This window comes from Loxodonta africana, chromosome 22 (genome assembly GCF_030014295.1).
Source record: "Loxodonta africana isolate mLoxAfr1 chromosome 22, mLoxAfr1.hap2, whole genome shotgun sequence".
NCBI classification, from domain to species: Eukaryota; Metazoa; Chordata; class Mammalia; order Proboscidea; family Elephantidae; genus Loxodonta; species Loxodonta africana.
In genome coordinates this window covers 66,069,053-66,095,299 of record NC_087363.1, presented here as the reverse complement: position 1 = coordinate 66,095,299, position 26,247 = coordinate 66,069,053, and the positions used below count along the sequence as shown (strand labels likewise).

The window sequence follows — 26,247 nt, the reverse complement described above, 5'->3', positions numbered from 1 at the left end:
GTACGACTGGCCACAATCTTCAATGAGTAAACATATTCCTTAATTCTGTGGTGTTCTTGGTCACACATTTATGGAGTTTCCGAAGGGCAGTGGAGATCACTGCCAGGCACAGCAGGACCTCTACGCAGACAAGGGAACTGTGGAAGTTCATTACTACTCCCCAGAGAGGCCCCCTTAGAGCAGCTAACCTGGACACAGAAGTGTGGAACGGAAATCGGCCCAGCAGTTTTCAGGAGCTCTGACCTGGAGGGGGAAACCTCAGGGCGCTTCCTTTCTCTGGCCTCAGTGTTACTGGATTGAAGAATTGCCTGCTTGTTAGGAGGTTCCTTTCATTTCCACTCCTCCCAACACTGAGAATTTCAAGAAGCATATTTTGAAGTAGACTTCAGTTTCTCTACATCATTTCTGTATTTACTTTTTAAAATTCTTTCATAACTCTATTGAGTGTTTTTTTTTTTTTTTTTAACGAAATTAACATGGCTCCAATGAAGGCCCAGCTCCTGTAGAAGTCACATACAAGAACATGAGATTTCTGAAGACACACAGTCCAATCAACACGACCTTAAACAAATTTATAGAGGAACTTCCGGAATATGGAGTTACCAAGATAGTAAGAGTATGTAAGGCAGCTTGAGACACTGCTCTTGAGGAAGAAGAAAGCATCCATGTTCGCGATTGGCCTGGTGATGATGGTGCACCGCAGTCCAACCAGAATGTTGATGGCTGGTTAAGTCCTGTAAAAATTAAGTTTTGTGGAGAACCTGCTGTATTGCCGTTTGTTGTGTGGCAGGTCTTCGGAGCGCTCCAGTGCTTGTTGCCCCGGCATTAGCTGAAGGTGGAATGAGATATGAAGACGCAGTACAGTTCAGGAGACAAAAGCAGCGTGGAGCTTTCGACAGCAAGGAACTTTTGTGTTTGGAGAAGTAGAGTCCTAAAATGTGGCTGTGGTTCAAAGTCTCCAAGCGTCATAGAAACAACTGCTGCATTAATAAAACCGGTGCCTGATGGTGAACTAGAAATGGAACTTGAGACGGGACCTAATTTGTCATGCATATTTACCAACGTGTTAGTTTGGTGGGTAGGTCTAATAAAACTTCCACAGCAGTATTGAGAAGCGGTTGTACCAGGCAACAAGCTTGACAGAATTGCAACCTCCATGTTTCGGTTATGATCAACCTATCTGGACACTTGGCAAAGGTTTCTTACTGTTCAGCATTTAAAATGTGCTTATCGTTTGTACCAATTGACCTTTCCAGAAATCATGCAGTATTGTTATAAGTCTTCTTTAAATCCGTTCCCATGCCAGATTCTTATCAATATATAAGAAGAGATTAGGCGCCAAAATACCCAGCACAACACTTGTATGTTTTTATTACCGTACCAAAAAAAAAAACACACCAAACTCAGTGCCACTGAGTCGATTCCGACTCATAGCAACCCTATAGGACAGAGTAGAACTGCCCCGTAGAGTTTCCAAGGAGTGCCTGGTGGATTTGAACTGCCGACCCTTGGTTAGCAGCCGTAGCACTTAACCGCTACACCACCAGGGTTTCCTTTAGTACCATACAGAACTAAAAAATTTGAGGAACTGTGAACACTCTGGACCTTACGTGGTTTATTCCTTCAGTCATTTCAAACATTGAAAGTAGGACCTTTAGTTTTTTGCCTGCTCACTTTTTGTTTACAGCTCCCACATTCATACCAGTATACATCAGGCTTGTACAACCATTGAATTTTGTTGGATTTTTAGCAGGCCTTACAGCGATTATTGCCTGTCTTTCTACAAATCTCATTTTGTGCTTTTATGGAAAATCATTCTGAAAAATCTAATTTCAAAATCATTGCAAAAAAATCAGATTTTAGAAAAATCTGTACATTCTACAGAAGCACATGTCTTTAATGTCACCAGACCAAAAAGAAAAAAAAAAAGCCTTACAGTTAATTTAATGTTTGCAGTTTGGAGTGCAACTTAACAGGGAGGACCTGAAAAAAGAACGGGGGAGGGCTACTAAATATTTTTAGTAAAATGTCGCCTTTGTCTCATACAGAACACGTAGAATATGCTTTCATTTAGTAAATGTTTTTTAAAAGGCAGAGATGCTTTGTTCTTGTAGTTAAAACATTTCTTAATCATAAAATTTCTGAAATTCTTGTCATTTTTTTCCCCATATCAATTGGAAGGAAACCCTGGTGGTGTGGTGGTTAAGTGCTACAGCTGCTAACCAAGAGGTTGGCAGTTCAAATCCACCAGGCGCTCCTTGGAAACTCTATGGAGCAGTTCTACTCTGTCCTATAGGGTCGCTATGAGTCGGAATCGACTCGATGGCAGTGGGTTTGGTTTCGTTTTTTTTTTTTTTTTTTAAATCAATTGGAAGTTGTTTACTAATTTATTTTTGTTTGACTTTTTTTTTCTTCTCTTTCCAACCTCTCTGGCAAAAAAAAAGAAGTGAGTCTCTGCTAATGAATTGAGCAGACTCTAATTTTTATATACCTTTTGAGCTGTGTAACTTAATATTTGGATGCTTGATAATTTGTTTTATATATAGTTGATAAAATGGTGATGTATATTAATGTTAGTTCAACTGTATATTTATACAGTCTGGGAATGTGTGGTTATAGTTCTGTGGGAGAAATAATTTGTCAGTGTTCATCAGCTTATAAAAACCTAGTTGCGAGAGCTTAAACATCTAAATAAATGATGAAATTATATATATAAAAGAATGATGTCCATGCCAACCCCAGACCAATTTAATCAGAATCCCAACGGTGAGCTCTGAGCACTGTCATTTTCTAAAGATCTCCCCAGGTAAGTCTACTGGGCAGCCAGGGTTGAGAACCACTGGAATAAGCCAAGCATTGGCTACACCCATGCCCTGCTGTCATGACTAATTAGCAGAAATGAAAGCTAGGGGCTTCTTGGAAAGATCTTTTCCCTGCCTCAGTACAGTTGTTGAGGATATGATGCTCTGAGCTGTGGCAGCCACCTTGTGATCATGAGGCCATTAGCGTAAGAACCAAAAGCCAAGGTACTGAAGACAACAGAGCAGAAACATAAAGAGAGCCTGCAGGTCCTTGATCATATCATGAAGCCACTGACCCTGCAACTGCCTAGCTTAATCATTTTTATGTGATAAATAAATGACTTTTTTTGTATAAATCACTTATGTCAGTCAGGGTTCAACTAGGAAAACGAAAACCATCTGCAGTCTTTAACTCAGAGGAAATTTAATGCAGACAACTAGTTTTGTAGGTGATGAAAAAAGCTGAAAAGCCAAACAAGGTACAGTAAAATAAACCAGAGATTAGCAAAAACAGGAGGTCATTACTCCCCAGCCCACTCGCCCATGGCTGGAGGGACAAGAGGAGAAGGTGGTGTTGCTAGAGCCCAGGGAAGGGAGTCACTGGTGGAAGCTGGAACTTCTCTAGACCTGTCCAATAGAGGTAGGACCTTGGAGGAGACCCAGCCACTGCTGGAAAGGTCCCCAGTGGCAGAGTGGGTGGTGGAGAAATACTCTGGCTTCTCCCTTACTCCCTGTGCTCTAATCTTCTTCAGTAGCTCCCATTGGTAGAATTCAGATGGCAGGGTGGGAAACACAGAACTCAGGTGTCTGTCCTGCTGTAACACAGAGAAAAGCAGGAAGGCAAGGAATGGACCTAGGGGCAAAGAGACCCAGAACCAGCATACCAGTATTGGTTGGGTTTCTTGTTACTTGCAACTGAGTACATCCTAACTCATTGTCTCAGTCATCTAGTGCTGCTATGACAGAAATACCACAAGTGGATGGCTTTAACAAACAGAAGTTTATTCTCTCACAGTCTAATAGGCTAGAAGTCCAAATTTAGGGTAACAGTTCCAGGGGAAGGCTTTCTCTGTCACCTCTGGAGGAAGGCCTTTGTCATCAATCTTCCCCTGGGCTAGGAGCTTCTCTGCTCAGGAACCCAGGGTCCAAAGGATGCACTCTGCTCCTGGTGCTGCTTTCTTGGTGGTATAAGGTCCCCCACTCTCTTCCCTTTCTTTTATCTCTTGTAAGATAAAAGGTGGTGCAGGCCACACCCCAGGGAAATTCTCTCTCTCTCTCTGGTATATATGCTTGAGTGGATCAGAGATGTGACCTGAGTAAGGGTGTTACATGCCACCCTAATCTTCTTTAACATACTCTAATCTTGCCTCTTTAACCACAGGCAGAGATTAGGATTTACAACATACAGGAAAATTACATCCATCACAAAATGGAGGACAACCACACATTACTAGGAATCAGGGCCTAACCAAGTTGACATATATTTTTAGGGACACAATTCAATCCTGACACTGATAAAATGTCCATAATGATATCCACCATAATGATATAGAGGTTTGCAATTTAACCTTTCAAGACCCAGTTATTTTCTGCTTTGAATTTTTTCTTGATACCATGTGTTTTCACTAATGGAATGCATTCTAAATCACTGAGTGTGTTTGAATTTTGATAGGTCCTATGGATTTTTTTTTCTTGCCTCATTCCGTCAGTCCTACCCTCAGAGTCCAGAGGGACATAAATATACCACCAATGCTACTTTTCCTGAGTTCAGTGTGCTCCATGTAACTTTTATGTAATGATGTGGTCATCCTCTATATGTGATCTATTGTGGTCAGCCAATCAGTTGTAAGGAAAATTTCCTTGGGGAAATTTCCTGTATCCAAAATACATATATGGACATTCTGGCAAAGCTTGCTCACTTGTTCTGGATCCTGCATCCAGCTCATCATCATCTGACCTCCGGTTCTTGGGACTTGAGCCAGTAGCCTGCTGTACTATCTGCTGATCTTGGGATTCATTTTTCTCCACAGTCTGTGAGCCAGCAGCCTGCCATCTTACCTCCCAATCTTGAATTTGTCAGCTTCCATAGTCTATGAGCTAGTGGCCTGCCATCTGACTTGCTGATGTTGGATTTGTCAGCCCCTGTGGCTATGAGTCAGGAGAAGCCTGATGCTTGACCCATGGACTTGGGACTTGGCAGCCTCTATAACTGTGTGAGCCATCTGAGATAAATCTCTCTCTCTCTCTCTAGTATATATGCTTCACTGGTTTTGTGGTTTTGCCTCTCTAGATAACCAAGCCTAAGACAGCAGGAACTGACAATGTTCTCTATGTACGTTCACCTTCAGATCACTTTTTTTTTTGAACTCTGAAATATTTTCAATGTCATTGCCCATTGCCTTACTTTGAAAGGGAACAACACCGGTTACATTTATCTTTGTTTTATCTGTTAAAGGGAAAACTGGGCTTCTTAACTCCAGCTTACCTTGGTTCCAGATTTCTTGGTCCAGCTCATCCACCCAGGTGAAAGACTTTGTTTGTCTTAGTTAACTAGTGCTGCTACAACAGAAATACAAGTGGATGGCTTTAACAAAGAGAAATTTATTCTCTCACAGTCTAAGAGGCTAAAAGTCTGAATTCAGGGTGCCAGCTCCAGGGGTAGGCTGTCTCTCTCTGTTGGTTCTGAGGGATGGTCCTTGTCATCAACCTTCCCTTGGTCTAGAAGCCTCTCAGGCACAGGAACCCCAGGTCCAAAGGATGCACTCTGCTCCCAGTGCTGCTTTCTTGGTGGTATGAGGTCCCCCGTCTTTTATATCTCAAAAGAGATTGACTCAAGACATAACCTAATCATGCAGATTGAGTCCTGCCTCATTAACATAACTGCCTCTAATCCTGCCTCATTAACATCATGGGGGCAGGATTTACAACACACCGGAAAATCACATCAGATGACAAAATAGTGGACGATTACAAAATACTGGGAATCATGGCCTAGACATTTGACACACATTTTGGGGGTTGGGGGGGACACAGTTCAATCCATAAATTATTTATGTTCTTTCCGTTCAGGAGAGCACAACATGGTATTTCGACTTTAAAGGCAGCTGAGTAAGAAAGCTAATGTGCAACCTGGCTAATCCCAAGGCGTTTTGAGCGCTTATTATATGCCAGGTGCTTTCCATGAATTCTCTCTTTAAATTTTCAAGATAACTCAGTGATGGAGGCATTGTTTCTGCTTCATTAGTGAGAAAACAGGCGCTAGGTTAAACCACTTGCCCAGGTTCCCAGAGAGCTAGTCAGTGGTATCGCTTGGACTCCAATCCAGCCAACCACTCCCAGAGTGCTTTATCTTATCCTTTCCTCTTCACTTTCTGCCTCAACGTTAAGTGTAAGGCAGTCTCTCAAAGATGTTCCAGGGCTCCCAGTGGTGCATTCCAAGTGTGGGGGAATCGTGTGTACTGATGCAGCCACTCAATATTGCTACAAGGCTTGATCTTTGACACTCTAATGCCTAGCTCTCCATAAAGTATCCTTAGAGCAGCTTCAAGGAGGGAGACTCTCGGACTCCTGACTCCCAACTCCTGAGTTAACTCCAAGAAACCGACCATCACCTCGGTCTGTCATATCATTGGGCCATGTCCCTCCCTTTAAATAAGGGACAAACACTTTCGTCTCCAGGAGTGCTTCATGCGCTTCATCGGAATTAAAGTCCCTTTCCAAGGTCAAAGCCAACTGTTGAATGTGAAGCCAACTCTTTCCCCACTCCTTGTAACCAGAAAGGTGGGATGGCAGCAGGTAGAGTCTCAGCTTTCCTTGCCTTTCACAGACAAGGGAACTGCTGATTTTACCAGAGGATGGGTTATTGGTGGGTGAGTTAAAGAGGTCCTAGAAATCTTCCCAAGACCACCCACTCCTTTTACAGATGGAAAGCTAGGGGACTTGCTCAAGGTCACAGAGCAAGTCAGCATGGTGTTCAAACAGGACTCAAGTGCACACAAGGTTGTCTCTTAGTGCACACAAGGTTGTCTCCATGATATGCCACTGTCTTGTTCAACTTTTACTTGTCATCCTTCCATCAATAGGAAGAACAGGGCCGTAGGGTGAGGTGAGTGAGGCATTTGCCTCAAAAGTTAAGGGGGCACCAAAAATCTCAGTCATCAGGATAAATGACATTTTAATGCTATATTATTTTTTAATCAAAATTTTACATAAAGGCAGGATCAGTAAAAAGTGCTGAGATGAGCAATATTGGACCATAAAGGCAAAAAGGAAAATCAGTAATATTGTATTTAAAATTTTGATATTTTGCTCTTGATAGAATTTACTGCATTAATTTTGATTTTTGAAATACTGCATTAAAATGCCATTTATCTTGATGACTGAGTTTTTTTGGTGCCCCCTTAAATTGAGCATTTGAAGTTGTGTCACACTTGTCTCACTCTGGTCCTGATCCTGAGAGGGGGGTGATAGGTCAAGGCATTCAGAAACAACCAATGTGAGGGGGGTCACTATATCAATAATGTTTCTTGGGTAAACCATGTTTACCAAAACTAAGCCAAACCCAAGGCCGTTGAGTCGATTCCGACTCATAGCGACCCTACAGGACAGAGTAGAACTGCCCCATAGAGTTTCCAAGGAGCACCTGTCGGATTTGAACTGCCAACCCTTTGGTTAGCAGCTGTAGCACTTAACCACTATGTCACCAGAGTTTCCAAACCATGTTTACCTACTGGCTAAAAGCTGTGTGCAAAGCAAGATGGAGGCGAAGATGGGAGTTTTAGAGATGCCCCAGAGCAAAACATTCTAAGTACTCTGTTGATCAGAAGATGTGCACTCCATTTATTAATTTGGAAGAAAAAAAAGACTTGTAAGCTTCTTTTGACATTGTTTATGAGAAACGCCCAGATTCCAGAAGTATTAACATGTGAGACAAAAAAACTAGGGATGCAAACTGATTCCGACTGCTTTGGTCATGGCTGACGAAGCAAAAGCAGAACAGACCCAAATCGTTACAATTTGGGTGCTCCCGCACGATAAACGAAACGGAAAAAATCATGGGTCAAAGCCCCGGAATAAGACTCGGGAGAGGCGCAGTAAGCCCCTTCGGAAGCCTGGTGGGTAGGATTGAATTATTGGCAGGACTGTGGAGAGTGACGCACATTCAAGGTGGAGTGGTCGGCAGCCGTCTCTGAGCCTAGCGAAGCTGTTTCCAACCCTGCTTAAAATCCAATGGGGAAAAGATTTGGTTGGTAAACAACATGCAGCTACCCTTGTTTTCTAAGAGGGAGATTAAGTTTCCAGCACTGCTTCCACCTGTAACTTTCATCGTTTTGGTTAATGTTCCGGTTCACCCAAATTAAAAAAATTTGAGTCTGTTCCGGTTTTGCTTTCTCAGCCATGACTGAATAGGCAAGAACTGGTTTGAAACCCTGAAAAAAACCCAAGCCAAACCCAAACCCTTCGCTGTCAAGTAGATTCCAACTCATAGTGACCCAATAGCACAGAGTAAAACTGCTCTCCACAGGGTTTCCATTATGGAAGTAGACTGACACATCTCCCTCCTTTGGAGCGGCTGGTCAGTCCAAACTACCAACCTTTCCGTTAGCAGTCGAGGCTTAACCACTGCACAACCAGGGCTCCAGGACAAAAAAAAAAAAAAAAAAAAAAAGGCAGGCAGTATGGCAAAATGGTTTTCTTTAAAATTCCTAGGCCATAAAGTATGCACTCCAACAAAATAAAACCAGAACAAATCAATTTTATTGATGAATAATTGCACTTATTTACACTCATCAGTTATCAAAAGTAACATTATGACAATTGCTAAACAGTGTCCCCTAAACCAGGGCAGTCCCCAGTTAAAGTGTTTAGTATGAGAAGTAACACAACAGCTCCCCACTCTGAATCCTTCCCACCGGAGACCCCTGAAAGGCTGACTTCTCTTCCCACGGACTGGCTCCCTTCTGATCTCTCCATCTTTCCTTCCAAAACCGGTTCTTATCAAATGGAGTGATAAAAACAGCCATAAACCAAACCAAACGCGTTGCCATCAAACTGATTCTGACTCAGCAATCTCTAGGACAGACGAGAACTGCCCCATAGGGTTTCCAAGGAGCGCCTGGTGGATTTAAACTTCCGACCTTTTGGTAAGCAGCGTAGCTCTTAACCACTGCGCCACCAGAGCTCCAAAAGTAGCCGTAACGAAGTGTAAATGAGTGATGACAGCTTTGTGTTTTACACCCTGAGAAACTGCTGTTGTGACATGCATTAAAATTTTAAGTGAAACAGATGATATTTAAATGACAATTTAATTTTTATGGGGTGAGGGTGGGCTCCCTAGGTTCTTTAAACTACATCACATAGGCTAAAGGCCTACCTACCCTTTTCTACCTCTAACCAGCGTGTGAGCATTTAATGAATACTGTCTTGCCGTGTCTCCTGAAATCCTCTAGTGCTCAACCAGTCAGGAGCCAAAGCAAGAAATGTCACACCTGGGGGGCAGGAAGGCCCAGACTAGTCCCTTCTGGAACATCTGATGGGGACCTTCTTGAGACAGCCAGGCACTGTTCTTGGGCTGGGGAGATTTTCCAGTCTGGATTGCAGAGCAGGTGAGGAGGAAGAATATAAATACACCCAGATGGAGAGGGTTTTACACAATTTGGGTTGGAAAAGGAAAGATGGTTGAAACAAGAGCTGCTTCTCCGTAGTGCTGCCCGATCTTTTATCGAAGGAGTGGTAATGGCGCCATTGTCCACAAACTCTCCATAGGAGAGACTAGGGCCATGCCTACTCTGAGGAGACAACACTAAGAATTCCAGCACCTACAGATAAGTTAGGGCTATCTATCCCCTCGCCGGCTTCCACGGTGACCCCGAGGCTGCTCGCCTCGCGTTCTTTCTCAAGGTGGGCTCATTGCATTACTGATTACTAGAGCAGCTGAACTGACGTCAGCATTCTGGGCGCTCGAGGGACCTTCGGGGTCCACAGCGTCTTCAGAGCCTAGAGCAGAAGGGGAGGAGACTCCCGACCCCAGCACTCACCCAGCTTTCAGCCAAGAGGGCGGTGTCTCAGGGCTAAGGTCGCGCCACACCGGGGCGCACCTAGTGGGGCCCCAACTCTGCCAGAACCCTGGGCAAACGGCCGCTCTAACATGCCGTGCTGCAGTACCCCGTCGCAGGTTTTCGGGCCCCCTCCCCTCCCCGTCCTCTTCTCAGTCTCCGGAACCACTCGGTTTCCGCTGCGCCTAGTGAGAATGCATCGCCCAGGCCACCACTTACCGCAGCACAGTGCGCAACTGCGGATCGCCGGAGAACGAGAGGTGGGCGCGGCTGAGACGCTGCGCCCCGCAAGCCGCGCAGCCGGTCCCAGGGCGTTCCCGGCTGGGAGGGCGTGCTAGTCTGTGCAGTCCCACCGAAAACGAGTGTTTCTGGGGCAGCCGCGGCGGCGGCGCGGACAGGACAGCGTGTGTTATAGTGGACTAAAGAGAGACCGTGTGAGACGAGATGCATCAGAAGCCAGCTCCCAGCAATCCCCGAGCGCCTCGGCCGCCGGCAGGGCCACGGGGCGCGGTGGCCAGGGTGCCGCTTGGGGTGCGGGAAGAGCGGGAACGAGGGGCGCCCCGCGCGCGCACTTCCTGCTCCAAGCCGGCCGCCTTCCCGCCCAGCCTCGCGGCTCCCCGAGTCTGGCCAGGCCGCCTCGCTGCTCGTGGTCCCGCGCGGCCGCCTGGCGTGGCAGCGCGGCGGGGAAAGCGTGGGGGCCCGGCCTCCTCTCAGCTCCCGCCGGCTGGGCGGTGCAAGCCACCCCCCGCACTCGGGCTCGCGGACACCCACTCGCCCAATTGAGAGCAGTTGTTTGCATTGGCGCCTCCTCTTCCCTCCCCGCCCCCGCCGCGGGAGGGACTGGCCGGTCAGGCTCGGGCTGGCAGATTCTGCGGTCCTGGATGGTATTTATATGCAAACTGTCCTATTCTCGCCAGATTTTCCCTTCCAGGCGCGGGCAGAGGAGGACTGTTTTTCCGAGTTGTTTTTTAAATTGCACCTGCCTTCCAGATCACCTTTAGGAGCCTGTGCAAAGGGCCGAGGGGGTGGAAAATGTTGCTTTGCTTGGCGAAGGGAAGGAAACTTTGTCACCCGGCAGCGGCGGGAGCCCTCTGCCATGTGTAAGGCTCCGAGAGTCTCACAGAACAGCCTTGGACTTTGCTTTGGCGTCCGATGAGCTACTAGGAAAAAAAGGACGCTTGAGCTCGGAGCTCGTCCCCTCCCGGCTGGCGGCCGCCGCGAGTCCCCGCTCCACCTCCCCGCGGAAGTCTCCGCAAGGTGTCTTCAGAAGTGGAAGGGATCCAGTCCGACGGCCAGAGGAGGGAGGGAAGTTCCGGGCCAAGGTGAGAGCCGAGGACGGTTCCAGGAGCAAGTCGCCCGGAATTAACTTTGGGTTAAAGTTATGGGAAGCGCGGCCATGGACACCAAGAAGAAGAAGGATGTTTCCAGCCCCGGCGGGAGCAGCAGCAAGAAAAATTCCAGCCCCAAGAGGCGTTCGCTGCGCGTGCATATTCCGGTGAGTTCCGCCGCTGCGGTCTCACGCCTCGCGGCCCTGCCGCGTGCCCGCCCCGCGTGAGCCCGCGACCCTCCTGTCACTCGGGCCTCTTTGGGAAGGGCGCAGGGCGGGTCCGGAGCCGAGCTCCTGCCGCTTGCAGCCGGCTGTCTGAGGCAGCGGCGGGCGCGGGGCGTCGCCGGGACCCTGAGGGCTCCGGTGCGGTGGGCGGTGCGCCGGGTTGTTTTGCAGGGAAAGGACCTGGTGGCCCAGCTCCGGGAGGCGGGGCGCGCCGCGGATGCGCGGCGGGGGTGGAGCCGCAGGCGAGTGGCGCGCGCTCCGGGCCGCGCGGGGAGCCTCGCCGGTTGGTTGCGCCCTGCAATGGGGCTGCCCCCTGCTTTCCCTTGGGGTTTCTCGGGGCTTGGGCAGAGGCTCCTTGGCCATCGTTCCTCGTCTGGCCCCAGGAGCAGGTTTCGGGCCTCGTACTTGGGAGGCTGGGGGCGCCTTGACCCGTTAGGGCAGCCACGAACTTCAGTCGGGGCCAGCTGGCGCCGGGCCAAGACTTTGGCTGTCTGGATCCGTCTGCGGCTAGACTTTGTGCAGTCCAGGAGTGCGCGGGGGGTCATGCGCTTGCCCTGAGGCGTGCCTGCACAGGTAGCTCGCAGGTGGCCCCTTGCCCCTGCCTCCCCATGCGGAGGGGTTCGGGTGGTGGCACTTGCTCTGCAGCCCTTACGGGTCAGAAAGCCCCCGACTGAGTCATACCCCCGGTCTCTACCGACTAGGTAAAGATTTGTACACACACACACACACACACACACACACACACATATGCACGCACGCACATGCTTGGTTTTGGGAACAGGGTGAGAGTGCGCTGTGGGTCTCCCCGCCTCCCTCCCACACCTGGTTAAAGCTAGTGCTTCCCCAAGGCGGCCTGGCCTGTGGGGCGCCTTCGGGTAGCCGCCGTTTATTCTCCCCTCGGAACCCCACTAGCACTTCCCTTCTGTGTTTATTGGACGCACCTCTAACTTTTAGACTCTCTCCAAGGTCCTCCTGTTTAAACTTTCCGGTTGATGTGTGTATAACTCTTGGACGACGAAGAGTAGAGTCAGGGGCGGATTAACCAGTAAACTAGGTGGGCACGGGTTTACTTGTGTTTATGTACTAATCAGTAATGCACAGTTTAACGTGGGTTTCGATGTGGTGAAAAACTCGTGAAATTGTGCACTACAGATTAGTAAGTAAGCACAAGTAAGCCCGTGCGTACCTTGTTTATTGGGTAATCCATCCCTGGGTAGAGTCCAGGGGGCGGAAGCCCAGATTTCTAATCTGTCCTGATTCAGGCAGCCGCGTACAGGGCCACGTGAGCAGCCCTCCGGGCACAGCGCTGAGCACATGGAGCGGGAGGCTGGGCCCAGAGCTGCTGTGTGGCCACAACAGTGACCTGAGTGGCACTTTACATCGCTAATGGAAGACGTGTTTTGACCATGTTTGCAAATTTTAAGTTAGAGAATTGCTACTACAAACTTCCCGTTAGTAGTGACTCCCTGAGCAAACCATTTGACCACTCAGTTTCTCACATTTGTCAAAAGGAGGTAATAATACCTGCTTTACCTACTCAACAGGGATGTAGTGATATTCAGATAAAAAAAAAAAAATAACCAATGTAAAATTGGTTTAGACTTTTAGGGCCATGGTTTCATGGGACATCCCAGTTAATTGACCAAATAATGTGTTCAGTGCTTCTGTTCTATCTCCTAGTTCAATGAATAGTGCCTAGGGTCTTAAAAGGTTGCAAGTGGCCATTCATGGTACAACAATTGGTCTCTATTCCCCTGGAGCAACAGAGGAAGAAGGAGAGTCAGGAATAGGAGGAGGATATGGAATGCGTATCCATGAACATCTGCCTCCTTTGCCATGAGACCAGAAGGACTGGACAGGGCCTGACTACCATTACTGAACGTTTTAATCAAAGATTGTATAGAAGAATCCTGATCAAAGGGGGGAAATTGCAGAATAGAATTTCAAATTCTTAGGGACTCAAGACTTCCTGGAGCCATGAAGTTTGGATGAACCCCTGAAACTTTTGTCCTGAAATAATCTTTAAACCTTAAACCAAAAATTTTCCCTGCAGTCATCTTAAAACCGAACAATAGTTTAGCTAGTTAGTGAAAAAAGTCTGCCTTGAGCATTATTCTCTTTGAAGAACGATCTGTATGGAATCAGATTGATAGCAGCAACTTGAAAGATTGTATGGGAACCATCGGGGTAGTGAGTCTTTATTAACAGGAGAGGAGCAACTCAGCAAAGGAGGGTGAGAATGGTTGCAGAGCTCAAAGAATGTAATCAGTGTTACTGAATTGTCCATGTAGAAACTGTTGAACTGGTGTGTGTTCTGCTATGTGTATACTTAACAGCAACAACAAAAATAAACCATAAAAAAAACAACCGGCTATTGCATATACACCAGAGCACCTAATGCAAAAAAAAAAAAAAAAGGAGAGAGAAGTTTTTTAAAATCACGTTGTCCTGTGGAAAGCCTGATTGTAGATTGTAGTGAGAAAGTACCTGAACCAGGCCCCAAATGCCCTGTGTGAGCAGTGAGTGTCGGGGGAAGGGGGTGTAGGAACAAATCCAGAACCAGTGAAATGACTGAGAGGCCAGGCTGTGGGAGCTGAAAGGCCATGTTATAGTTGAGAAACTTTAACCACCCTTCCTACTGCTAGTGATGACTTTGGCTGCTTTCTATAACATTCTTGGCATGACCCGGCCCTCATGGAAAGTAGCATTCATTCATTGATTCCATGGCCGTTCACTGAGGGCTGACGCCGTCCGGCGTCTAGTTGAAGTGGCAGAAGCAGTGAAAGCAAGAGAGGCTGTGTCAAACCCTCACGGAGCTCACAGTGGCTGTTGGGGCTGGGGGTCTCATCCCTAGCTGGCAATGACGTGCTGTCATTGTACCAGGCTAGGCATTCAGACAGAAGAGAGGAAATGATACGAGGTCATAAAACGACCTATGCAGGCAGTCCAGGCTTCTAGAAGGGAGAGAGGACATTAGGCCCCAAGAGGGTGGGTAGGCTAGAGACAGGTATGAGGAGTAGGGGAGTTACTCCCATCAGGGGGCCAGCATGAGCACCTCCCCAGAGGAGGAGTTTAGAAGGCTGCTTCCAGGTTTGAGAATCAGGGCAGTAGGAAATGAATCGAGGCCAGGTCAAGGAGGGCCTCCAAGCAGGGTTGCCAGATTTAGCAAATAAAAATAGAGGATGCTCAATTAAATTTCATATAAACAGGATAATTTTTAGTATAAGTATGTCCCAGATAAGGCATACTAAAAATTATCTATTGTTTATGTGAAATCCAAATTTAACTGTATTTTATGCAGCAACTTGAAGTTTAAGGTCAGGCCAGGGAGTGAAGACCTCTTCCCTGGGCAGTAAGAAGCTACAGCAGATGCTGTTGATGCCCTACCCCATGCGCCCATGGCCACCCTAAGCTCGCCGAAGCATCTCATACCAATGGCTTCTTACTTGTGTCTGTACTCTCTGCCTGAAGGAGCTCTCCTGGACCATGGCATCTTGCTCGGCCCCCTGGAAATGCTATGATTGTGCCCTCGGGACACTTATCTAATGAGAGATGTAGTTGGTGGATAGGCATCCCAGCATCCCCATCCCTTGGTGAGACAATTGAAAGTGTGTTCTGCAAGGTACCTCAGTTGCCCCTAGCAGGACTGAGCCTCAGTTGCCCATGGTGGTAGTCTGCTCATTAAAGGGCCCTTATTGGCTTTTCTGGAGCCCTCGTAGGGCAGGGTTAAGAGCTCAGTTGCCAACCAAGAGGTCGGCAGTTTGAATCTATCAGCAGCTCCTTGGAAACCCTATAGGGCAGTTCTACTTGGTCCTGTAGGGTCGCTGTGAGTTGGAATCAACTTGACAGCAACGGGTCATTGGCTTTTCTGGCTTCCCTGACCCACTTTCCTCACTGCCTCCTTGTGCTTCCTGGAATAAAGTACTGAGCCTACGTCCCTGTCTCAGGTTTGCTTTGGGGTCCCTAACTAAGAGAGGAGCTATCGAAAGTAATGGGAATGATGCTTCATGAGACTGGCCTGGTGGCTGTGTGCAAAGGGGAGGAGGGCTAGTGTGAGGAGCCAGTCCGAACCCCAGTATAAATCCAGGTAAAGCTATTGAGGGCCTGAACTAGAGTAACAAGGAAGTGTGGCTGTGAGAAACAGTAGAAGGAATCGCTGGTGAGCCTAGCTTCTGACAAAGGGCGGGGGAGATGGGTATTGAGTTGATGGCCTGGTTCTGAGATGTTCAGTATAAAGAGCTGGTTCTTGGCGGAAAATGATGTGTTCAGCTGTAGTCTGGGTGGATGTGAGCTGACACTAGCACACCCCCAGGAAATGGCATCCTCTTCCTCATCCTTAGATCACATGATCGTGGGGTGGAAAGAATGTCATTTTCCAGGACTTTTTGGATACCAGGGAGTTGCTCCTGGGAGTCAGTGTGGCGACTCCTGTGGGTGGGGCTCAGTTGGTGGTGTTCCAGGGGTGCTCACAGTCACGAGGCCTCTGAGGGCCTCTAGTGTCCAAACAGCTTGCCTATTCTTGAATTTGTACGCCTCCGAGACCCTCTTGGACCCAGTCGATCTCAGCCCCCAGCCCAATATCCAGTGCATGAACCAAAGCATGACCACGGTATTTGGGGCGGTAATTGCCAACCTCCCTCCCAGGCTCTGATAATTTTCCTCTAATTTCCTGTCCTTAACTAGCCATACCACCCCTCCACATACACACTCTTTTGACCAACAGCCCCTGCTATGCCTCGAGGCACCAGAGAGGAGAAAGCCACTTTAGGGAACACCCTGGGCCAATGGGCTGTCATAGGTGGCTAGTGGGAGACTTCGAGTTATTAAATAAAGTAATACATACATGGAATTACATCGATGGATGGGAAGGGAAATGGCCCTCGCCCTATCTAAGGGTGTAGTTCTGCTTGATTTTAGCCCCATTCTTAGGCAGTTTGATCACGTTTTGGATACTGTCAGGGAAAGGCAAAGTGGGAGAGGAGGGATTGAATACAGTTACCTTTCTGGAGTGTCTCTGGGCCTTTCAAAGCAGCAAGGTGGCTGTAGTGTTTCGAATTGTGGTGAGTTAGTGTCTTGTCTTACCTCCTCTTAGCCTTCATTCCTGATGTAAAGGAGGACAGTAATAAAGTTGGTTGGAATGATTTGAGAAAGTAACTCATTGGAAGCATGGCTGTGAGTGGCTTTCTGCCAGAACTTTGCCAGAGCAGCTGTCGCCAGGAGCAAGCATGTTCTTTCCTCCTTTTTTGTCTGTCTGATAAAAGCAGCTTCCCTATTTATGCTGAAATCCGTATATCTCTCAGATATACATTAATTAATGACTGCTGGCCGGGGTATTGTGGGTGTTTGGAACTGTAGGAGACCCAGGGGGATATAGGAATTTGGAGAGAAGGACTGGGGCAGGAGCCAGTGGGGGTACTGAGGCAGGCCTTGCGGAGTGCAGATTTGACGCCGCGGCCGAATATTTGCTGCTGAGTAGGCAGGCGTGACCAACAGAGCGCACATGTCCCTGGCCCCCTTGGGAGAGATGCTCCAGAAACCCTTCAGCATCACTGGAGACAAACCAAAAATAGACCGAAGAGCAGCTGGCCCCTGGGGAAGGATGTGGAGACGTGACTCGGTCTGGAAGGCATGTCTTTGCTGATGTATTTGTCTGTGGGGTCTCCCAAGGAAGCCTGACCTGCTGAGGAGGCCGGAGTGCCAGGCCCCAGCTGCCGACCAGAAGCCTCTGCCCAGCCAGCTCTGCTCTGCTTGGGCATTCCTGGAGGGAGGGGCGTAAGCAGACATGTGGGGATGGGGGGCTACTGCTCTGCCCTGAGAATGGAGCATTGAATCCAGGCAGCACCTGCCGCCCATAACACCACTGAAATACCCTGGGCTGAGGTCTCTGCGGAGGAAAAGGGAGCTGCCTCCTGGCGTAATGGAGGCTTCAGATGGCTCTGATCTTGGCCTTTACCCTGGTCAAATTGTACCACCTGAGCAAGATCTCCCGGGTTAGGGTTGAGGGCAATGCTTTTCAAAATGTGGCTATAGGACCTCCTTAATTAGAATCACCCAGTATTTGTTTAAAATATAAAATCCTAGGCCTCAGCCCAGACCTACTGAATCAGAGTCTTCGAGGAGGGGGGCCCACAATTCTGCATTTCTTACAAGTTGTTCGGGTAGTTGCTCTGCCAGGAAACCCTGGTGGTGTAGTGGTTAAGAGCTATGGCTGCTAACCAAAAGGTTGGCAGTTTGAATCCACCAAGTGCTCCTTGGAAACTCTGTGGAGCAGCTCTGCTCTGTCCTGTAGGGTCGCTATGAGTCTGAATGGACTTGATGGCAACGGGTTTGGTTTTGGTTTCATAGGGCCTTCAAAACAATTTGTTCAGGGCTTCCCAGGCACCGGCAGCCAGTTGACTCCAACTCATGGTGACCCCATGTATGGTAGAACTGTGCTCCGTAGAGTTTTTTTGGAAGTAGATTGCCAGGCTTTTCTTCTGAAGTACCTCTGGGTAGACTTGAACCTCCAAACTTTTGAACTTCCAACCTTTTGATTAGCAGCCAGGCAGGTTAACCATTTGCACCAGGGCAATAATAATGTGTTTCTTTTGTCCCCCATGAATCATTCTGTCTTTCTCTCTCTAACAATCTCTCTATTTACCTACCTACCTTTTTCACCTGTCCTGGAGAAGAGATACGAAGGCAGGGTATTTTTGACTTTCAAATGAAGATAAAAGCACAGGCCATCCTCCAGCCAGGGTAGCCCAATGTGGGCCAGCTCTTTAGGTACTGGAGGGTCTTGGAGCCCCTCAGCATAGATTTTGTCCCAGACTATGACATTGGGACCCAGAGTCAAGTTACTCAGGGATGGAGCCCCAGAACTGTTCCGTGGCTATGAGGTTTATGAATGAGGCTGGATGCCCCTGCTTTGCTTGCCCACTATGAGCAAGTTAGCCAGTGGGTGCCTTCCTGAGGTACAGGCAGAGCGTGTTGGCCAAATGCCAGTTACACACAGAGCCCAGTGTGGAGCCTGTGGGGAGGGGTGCCAGGCAGATGAAGAATATGTACATGACTCCCCATGCAGAGGGAGTCCAGACCCTGTGAACAGCTCACACTGTTACACAGTGCAGAGTATGTACAAAATGCTTAATTTTGCAGAATCGGATACTCAGTGCCTTGGGTATGACACAGGAACGGAATCCCTCTGTCTCCATACTCATCCCCACTTTACACGGGGCCAGCTGAGACGAGTGAGCACCATTTTATTTTTATTGGGGCCACTAAGGTTATTGAACAGGATGTGGCACTCTAAGTGACTGGTGTAGAATCCTGCTCTCCTTCTCGGCTCTTTTCACTCTCTGTGAGCCCTTCCTGTGACCCAGGGACAGTGCGTCGGTGAGCAGGAAGTGTGGTCACAATGAAACACCTGCTGCCCCATGCCTTCCAAGGTGGCGGACCAACCCATCTTGGTAACCGGAAGACCGAATCAAATGCCCACACGTTTCGAACCTCTCACAACGTGGCACAGCAGAGGCAGACAGGGTGCTGTGCAGACAAGGCCAGCAGGACCCTCTTGTTTGCCCGGCTCACTGACCATAACCCAGCTCGAGGGTGAGCCGGGGAGCCATGGAGGAGCCTGCAGTGTCTCAGGCTTAGCCATAGGGCCCTCGGAGAGACCCGCACATGGGCCGGTGTATGCCCCGCGCCAAAGAAAGGGCTCATGTTGGAGGTGTGCGCCTCCAGGAGGGGAAGGACTGCAGCTGTGCCCACTCAGCCCTGCACCGGAATAGTTAATCTGAATCTCACCCACCTCTCTCTTCCACTCCGTACTTTGAAAATTTAATCTCCATCCTTCACTTCCTGTTGACAGGAAGCCCTTCTGTGCCAGCTCACGGCTTGTCACAGGCCAATTGGCTACCACCGTCTGTGGGGCTTCCCCGAAGCCTGTGGTCTGATATACTCTGACCTGGCAGCGAAGCTGCTGATGAACGTGCAGCAAAGACCAGTCTGTTCTCTGTAACCCCAGGTCCCCGCCTTTCCTCCACCGGGCAGAGGCCTGGTCCTAGCTGCGGGGAGCCCTGCTTCCTTCTGCAGCGGCTTGGGCTCTGCAGGCTCGGCCCTTGGTGTGCCCCCAGCAGGGGATCCCGAGCTGGCTGAGGTCCCGGGAGCACCGCGGGAGCCCCACCGTGAAGGATGGCAGGAGGTTAGAGTGCAGCATGTGCTCTGGGCAAGCTGGGGCTGGGCGCCAGAGAGGGAGAATCCTAGACTTTTAGACCATTTGGCACAAATTTCTCAATTTGTAGGTAGAGAGGTGGAGAGCTGGAGAGTTACAAAGGGCACTTTTCGCAGGTAGGCAGGATGAGAGCTGGGGCTGGAAATTCTTCAATGAATATGTCTATTTTCCAGGCACTGTGCTAAGGTATTCTAGGAGGTAGCCCTGGTGGTGCAGTGGTTAAAGCTCTCTGCTACTAACTGAATATCGGCGCTTCAAACCCACCAGCTGCTCCATGAGAGAAGTATGTGGCAGTCAACTTCTGTAAAGATTTATAGCCTTGGAAACCCCATGGGGCAGCTCTACTGTGTCCTGTAGGGTCGCTATGAGTTGTCATTGACTCACAGCAGTGGGTTTAGTTTTGGTGCTAGGTGTTGAGGATACAAAGGTGAACAAGACAGGGTCTTTGCCCACAAAGCACAGTCTGAGGATCAGCCCCAAAGCTCCCAGTATATTCTAGTAGAGACGTTTGAGCAGGGTGCTGGGGAGCAGAGACGGGAGCGTGCTCCAGGGGTGCTGAGGCTGGGCTTTTCGCAGCTCATTGAACTGTTCCACGTTTCGTAGAGAGCTGGGTTTGGAGACGCTCGATCAAGGTCTTCCCTTGCCTTCTCCACCCCGACTGCTCCTCCTCTGCTGCAAATCTCGGTGTGGTGGAGCTAGGGTGGGGGAGGGGCTTGCTCTGCTTATCCAGAGCCCCCTTCTTGGCCCTTCTGCACAGCCAGAGGGTGCAGAGAAGTAGGGGGAGATGAGGGGCCACCCAGTCCAGTCACCTGCTCAGCTCCCAGAAGGCTGACAGGCCAACCTCCAAGTAGGCTGCCATTTGTTGGGCTGATATGGAAACCTCCAGCCGAGCTCCACCCGCCTTTCAGCACTGGCCCTGCAAATAGCCATGGGACGTAGGCGGAGACTAACATTCTTGTTGCCAGTATGTTTGTTGTGCAGTCAGCACCCCCAGAGAACTTTCTTTCTCCTTGCAACTCAGAGGCTGCGTGATGGGCATATTCATTTCTGGTGGCTAGGACTGGTCAGGAAACCCTGGTGGTGTAGTGGTTAAGTGCTATGGCTGCTAACCAAGAAGTCAGCAGTTCAAATCCACCAGGTGCTCCTTGGAAACTCTATGGGGCAGTTCTACTCTGTCCTGTAGGGTTGCTATGAGTCGGAACTGACTCGTGGGCAGTGGGCTTTTTCTGGGTTTTAGGACTGGTCACTAGTATTGATTATCAAATACCATCTGGGGTGGCACAGTTGTCATCAGATTTAGTGAATATTGTTTGGGTGCTCGCTATGTGCCAGGCCATGCTGTTATGTAAGTCATCTCTCTTTGTCTCTGAAATAACCCGTGAGATGCTATTACTATTGATAATGTCATCACCCTCCCCATAAAGAGAAATCCAGGCAGCCTAATGCTCACACCCCTTCTAGTCCAACCTGTCAAGGAAACTCTCTGTTGCATCTTAACTGGGCGCTTCATGTCTCTGCTCAGCCGTGTCCCCCGCTCTGGCTTTGGATTCCCCGTGAACAGTCAAGGTGGCCTTGGGGAAGAAGGTGATGACTGTAGGATCAGGAGAGATGCCCACCAGTATAACGGACGCACAGAAGACAAACTGTAGCTGCCTGGGTAGCAGCCTGCCGGTGGCTTGGTGAGGATTGGGTCTCCCTACTCTTTGCTTGACCCCTTGTTCAGTGAAGGTCATTAAAGGCTATTTTTCAGCCTTCTCATCTCAAAAAATGTTATCCACTTTCTATAATTTCTAAGGTGGGTATTCTCTAGTTCTTTTTTCTAGGTTTTTCAATAACTGAGTGTTGGAATGAACATTACACAGGGGAGCAGGAAATCCTATGCCAGTTTTTCTTTATTTTTTTAAAATTATGGTAAATATATATGTAACAAAACATTTGCCGTTTCAACATTTTTCACATGTACAATTCAGTACCATTAGTTGCATTCATCATGTTGTTTGGCCACCACCACTATTCGTTTCCAAAATTTTCCCTCACCATCACCCTTAACAGAAGCTCAATGTCCACTAAGCAATGAGCCCCTCTTTCCCCCTCTTCCTTTCACCCACCCCTGGTAGCCACTAATAAACTTAGGTCTCTATACAGTTGCCTGTTCTAGATATTTCATATAAGTATGATCGTAGAGTATTTGTCCTTTTGTGACTGACTTATTTCACTCAGCATACCGTTTTTAAGGTTCCTCCATGTTGTACCATGTATTAAGACTTCATTTCTCTTTGTGGCTGAGCAATATTCTGCTGTATGTATACACCACATTTTGTCCTTTCATTTGTTGATGGACATTTAGGTTGTTTCCACCTTTTGGCTGTTGTGAGTAATGCTGCAATGAACATTGGTGTACAAGTATCAGTTTGAGTCCTTACTTCAGTTCTTTTGAACATATACCTAGGAGCTGCTTTGCTGGATCATATGGTAATTCTATGTTTAACTTTTTGAGGAACCACCCAACTCTTTTCCACTGTGGCTGTACCATTTTACAATCCCACCAACAATGGATGAGGATTCCAATTTCCCCACATTCTCACCAACACTCATTGCTTTCCATTTTTTCTTACAACAGCCATCCTCGTGGGGGTAAAGCAGTATCTCCTTGTGGTTTTGATTTGCATTTCCCTAATGACTAATGACACTGACCATCTTCATGTGTTTGTTGGCCATTTGTATTTCTTCTTTGGTGAAATATCTACTCAAGTCCTTTGCCTATTTTTTGATTGGGTTGTCCGTCTTTTCATTGTTAAGTTGTGTGTAGGAGTTCTTTATGTATTCTTGGATATTAAACCCTTATCGGATAGATACATAGTTCCCAAAGCTATACTAGATTTTCTTACTGCGTCATCAAGCATTTATTGAGAGCCTGTTGTGTGTCAGGCACTGAACACGTCATGGGGTGTATAACTGTGTGGTGTGTAGGTTTGTGTGTTGTGGTATGTGTGTATGTGTGTGTGTATGATGTGTGTACGTGTGGTATGGCGTGCGGTGTCTGTGTATTGTTTGTGTGTGTGTGTTATGTGTGATGCGTGTGGTATTTCTCTCTCTGAACGCTGAGCTTGGTGCTGTGCTCTTAGCCAGCAAATTTCAGAGCCAAGTTATGAGCCACCAGCAACAGGAATTATCATGGTAAATTACTGTTAGTAGCAGTAACAGCATTTCATTATACTCAGTTCTCATTTTTTTTTAATACGAGTGTTAACTTCCTTGGTCATCCGCCCTAACTCTCAGACCTGGGCCCATAAACTTTGAAGTGTTTTCAGAAATTAAAGCCACCTTCAGAGGATGAATGTTCACTACCATTCAGGAAACATTTTAAAGTGTGTTTTTTCTCTGAGGGCAGTTTCAAAGTCTCTGGTGATGTTTTGCACAAGGCTGCCCCTTTGTAATCCGGGTGCCATTTCCCGCCTGCCTGCTTGCCAAAGGTCAGTGGGCCACGGACGTGTCGGCCTTGGCACATCAGTCACACACACAGTCCTTTGTCGGAGGTGCAGTGCGGTGAGGTCACTGTGCAGGTAGGGTCCGGCTCCCTGCCCTGCAGGCTAGGAGGGACTCACACCCCAGCGTGCTCCTGGTGGCCCAGGGCTTCCGCATCTCCTGCCTCGTGCAGCAATTTTCCAGACACTGGATGAGAATCCACTGTAGCTCAGAAAAGCCGTACCTTGTCCTTGTAGCTGCCCTCCTTGCATGGAGTATTTCTCTCAACTGTCCAGATCTGCCTCAGCCTGGCCCTGCTGGCCAGCCACCACGCCTCTTTCTCCTGTTGGGCTTGGGACCCACCCACTGCAAGGGAAGGGCGTGTTCCCCATGTGTTCCCCCTGCCTGCTTCCCAGCCTCCCCTCCTTGACCATTGGGGGTCTGGGTGGTGAGACTGGGCATGGCGCCCTCCTCCTCTGGGTAGAGCTGTGCCAACTGTGCTGGTGCCAGCCTGGGTGAAAGGCTGAGTTGGCCTGCATGGTGTTTCCTTAGTGCGTGGCCCAAGGGAAGGGCCGTGGACACAGGGCACTGAGGGTGGTATGAGGCTCTGGGTGAGAGAAGGGGCTCGAGGGGGAGGCCGTAGGGAGGGGATACACTACAAGGGCGCACAGGCAGAAGTGTGGCCGAAGCAGTGTGGACAGGCAGGTCTGAGACTGAAATGCTCCTGAGAGCTGGGGCGGGGTCCGAGAGGGAGACTCTTGTAGACTACCACAGGAGATTCTGAAGCACTTGCTTTCATGCAGGCGGGTCTTCGCACGTGCTGGGTGGAGAGCAGAGCCATCCATCTCTCTTCACGTCCTCCCTGTGGCCCCCGTGCCTCCAGATTTCATGATTAGAGTTTCCCGCCATCCAGCCTTTCCACGTCATCGTCACAGTTGGGAGTGGGCAGCACATTGGGCCGAGACCCTGTGGGGTATGGGATTGGGCTGTGCACGAAGGAGGCCAAGGTGCCTGCTTGATGCTGGGTGAGCAGTGCCAGCTGTGGGTGCTGCCGGAGTCCAGAAATGGAGAGGTGGTGGGTGGGACAGCCTGGGAGCCCCCAGTGAGGTCTGCTATTGCCCTGACTCTGGGTTACTTTCAGCCTACCTCAGCAGACCCCATCAGTGCCCTCCTCTCCTCCCTCTTGTCTGCTCAGGCTTCCTTGTGACCCTCCCCGTTAGCATGCATGTTGTTGTCATGTGAGACCAGCCTTGACCTTGGGGATGCGCGGGGAGAGAGACTCTGCTGTCTGGAAGCACTCTTAGCTAAAATAACTTTCCCGGGCAGGAGACGAAGCCATCCAGGCATGGCTGCTGGTCGGGCATGTGGAAGCCTGGGCCCACAGGCAGGGGACACCTGTCTGTGGTGGACTTTGGGGTAGGGGCAGTCAGCATGAGGCCTGCAGTCATCTGCTGCCTTCCTGACAGGGTGGGGACAAAGGTCCAGAGAGAGCAAAAGGGCATGCTCTGCCACATTCATTCCCCTATAGCCACTTCAGGCTATCTCAAAAGAGGTGGGAGCGCAGGAGCCCTGGGGGGCACTCACTGAGACCTCCTGTTGGCTGGGGCATCTGGAGGGGTTCTAGGGTGCATAGCCTGAGATGGCGGTCCCACCTTAACTCTAGGGCTTGATATGAGTAGCTCCAAGCGCCCTGTCCCACTGACAGCCAGCAGGTGCAGGTGGCTTCTTGCTCTGCTCAGTCCTTGGTCAGTCCACGTGTATGCCGAGTATCAAGCCCCTACCAGGCCTTTACCACCTACGTGCCCTTTCAGGGATGCCCTTAGTCCTCCTTTCTGTTGACCAAAATCCAAACCGTACTTCAAGACCCAACTGAAATCCCAGTCAGTGATGGTTTCCTGTTCTGAACTCCTGTGGTCCTGTCTGTAGGTGACAGCTTGCAATCTTGGTATGCAGAGAGATTTCCACACGGGAGATTGCTAGAGATGCTCTTGGGATCGACAACCTCTTGACCTAGCTGACCCTAATGCTGATGTTGATGGTGATGGTGAGGAAATGCAGCGGCCAAGTTAAAACAGCAAAAAAGCAAAAACTGGGCTGTCTTTGAGGATCCAAATGCTAAGTTAACTCTATGAGCTAATTCTGAAAAACCTGGGTGAATCCATTGTTTACAGACGTTAAGAGAGCCAAATATCACAGAAAGAGACTTTTCAGACAAATAATGTTTTGTTGGTTTAATAAAAGGGCAATTTTTAGGAACGCTGTTGTGTTGGTTGGCTTCTCCTTGGTCTCCTACCTGGGAAAGTTACTTTGGCTTTTTGTTTGCTCAGCCTAATTGAGTTGTGGCAATACCTGAAATGTGCCAGGAGGTATTTCTGACAGCAGGCTGACCCTTTGATCAGAAACGCTGGGAGGCAGCTTGGCACCCAGCTGGACACAAGATATGGAGCACAAGCAGGGGGAGAGGACGGCGGGTCCAGGAGCAGACCAGCCCCTGGCCTTACCACTGCCTGTGGAGATGGGTTGTCCACCTACAGAGGGGACAGGTGTGGGCCTGCTGTCATCATACTAGCCTGTCTAAGACAGTGTCTTTGAATGAGCAGGGAGATGTGATGGGTCACACCTGCTCTCTGTCAGGGTGGAAGGACCAAGGTTGGAACCCTGTCCCCCCTTACTCCCTGTGTCACAGCTGTGAGCAGTTTACTGAAGCTTTCTGAGTCTCAGTTTCCTCACCTGTAAAATGTGGCTCATTATACCCACCTTACGGGGTCTGGGGAGAATTAAATGTCATATCAAGGGTAGGAGGACTCCTGGTTGTACAGTGGTTAAAGCACTCGGCTGCTAACTGAAAGGTCAGTGGTTGGAGCCCACCAGCTGCTCCGCAGGAGAAAGATGTGGCAGTTTGCTTCCATAAAGATCACAGCCTAGGAAACCCTAGGGGGCAGTTCTACTCTGTCTTATAAGATCACCTTGAGTTGGAATTGACTCAGCGGCAGTGGGTTTTTTTTTTCGGGGAGGGATCAAGGGTAGGAGTGAGAACTTGTGCTCTAGAAGTGTTGGTTTTCTCCTCTATCCATTAGCCCGTGGTGAAGACCACCCGTGTGGCAACTACACCAGCCAGATTCCTGGGGTAGTCCCATGTTCAGGTGGTTTGATTCTTTTCAG

At 49.0% G+C, this 26,247-nt stretch overlaps 1 protein-coding gene and 1 pseudogene across 3 annotated transcripts in view; both read left to right on the top strand.

The window, feature by feature from the left end:
- The first annotated feature begins 523 nt into the window (after positions 1 to 523).
- Positions 524 to 1,455, top strand: LOC100672325 (protein tyrosine phosphatase type IVA 1-like; annotated as a pseudogene).
- A 9,136-nt stretch (positions 1,456 to 10,591) lies between these two features.
- PRKAG2 (protein kinase AMP-activated non-catalytic subunit gamma 2) overlaps positions 10,592 to 26,247 on the top strand; it is a 421,068-nt gene continuing 405,412 nt past the window's right edge. For 2 of the 3 annotated variants that reach the window (XM_064275061.1, XM_064275060.1), the window contains exon 1: positions 10,607 to 11,351. In XM_064275061.1, coding sequence (XP_064131131.1) covers positions 11,238 to 11,351 — 114 coding nt within the window. In that variant the 5' untranslated portion in view covers positions 10,607 to 11,237. Of the gene's footprint in view, positions 11,352 to 26,247 lie in introns of all 3 variants that reach the window. The other variant, XM_064275062.1, reaches the window with a different exon arrangement.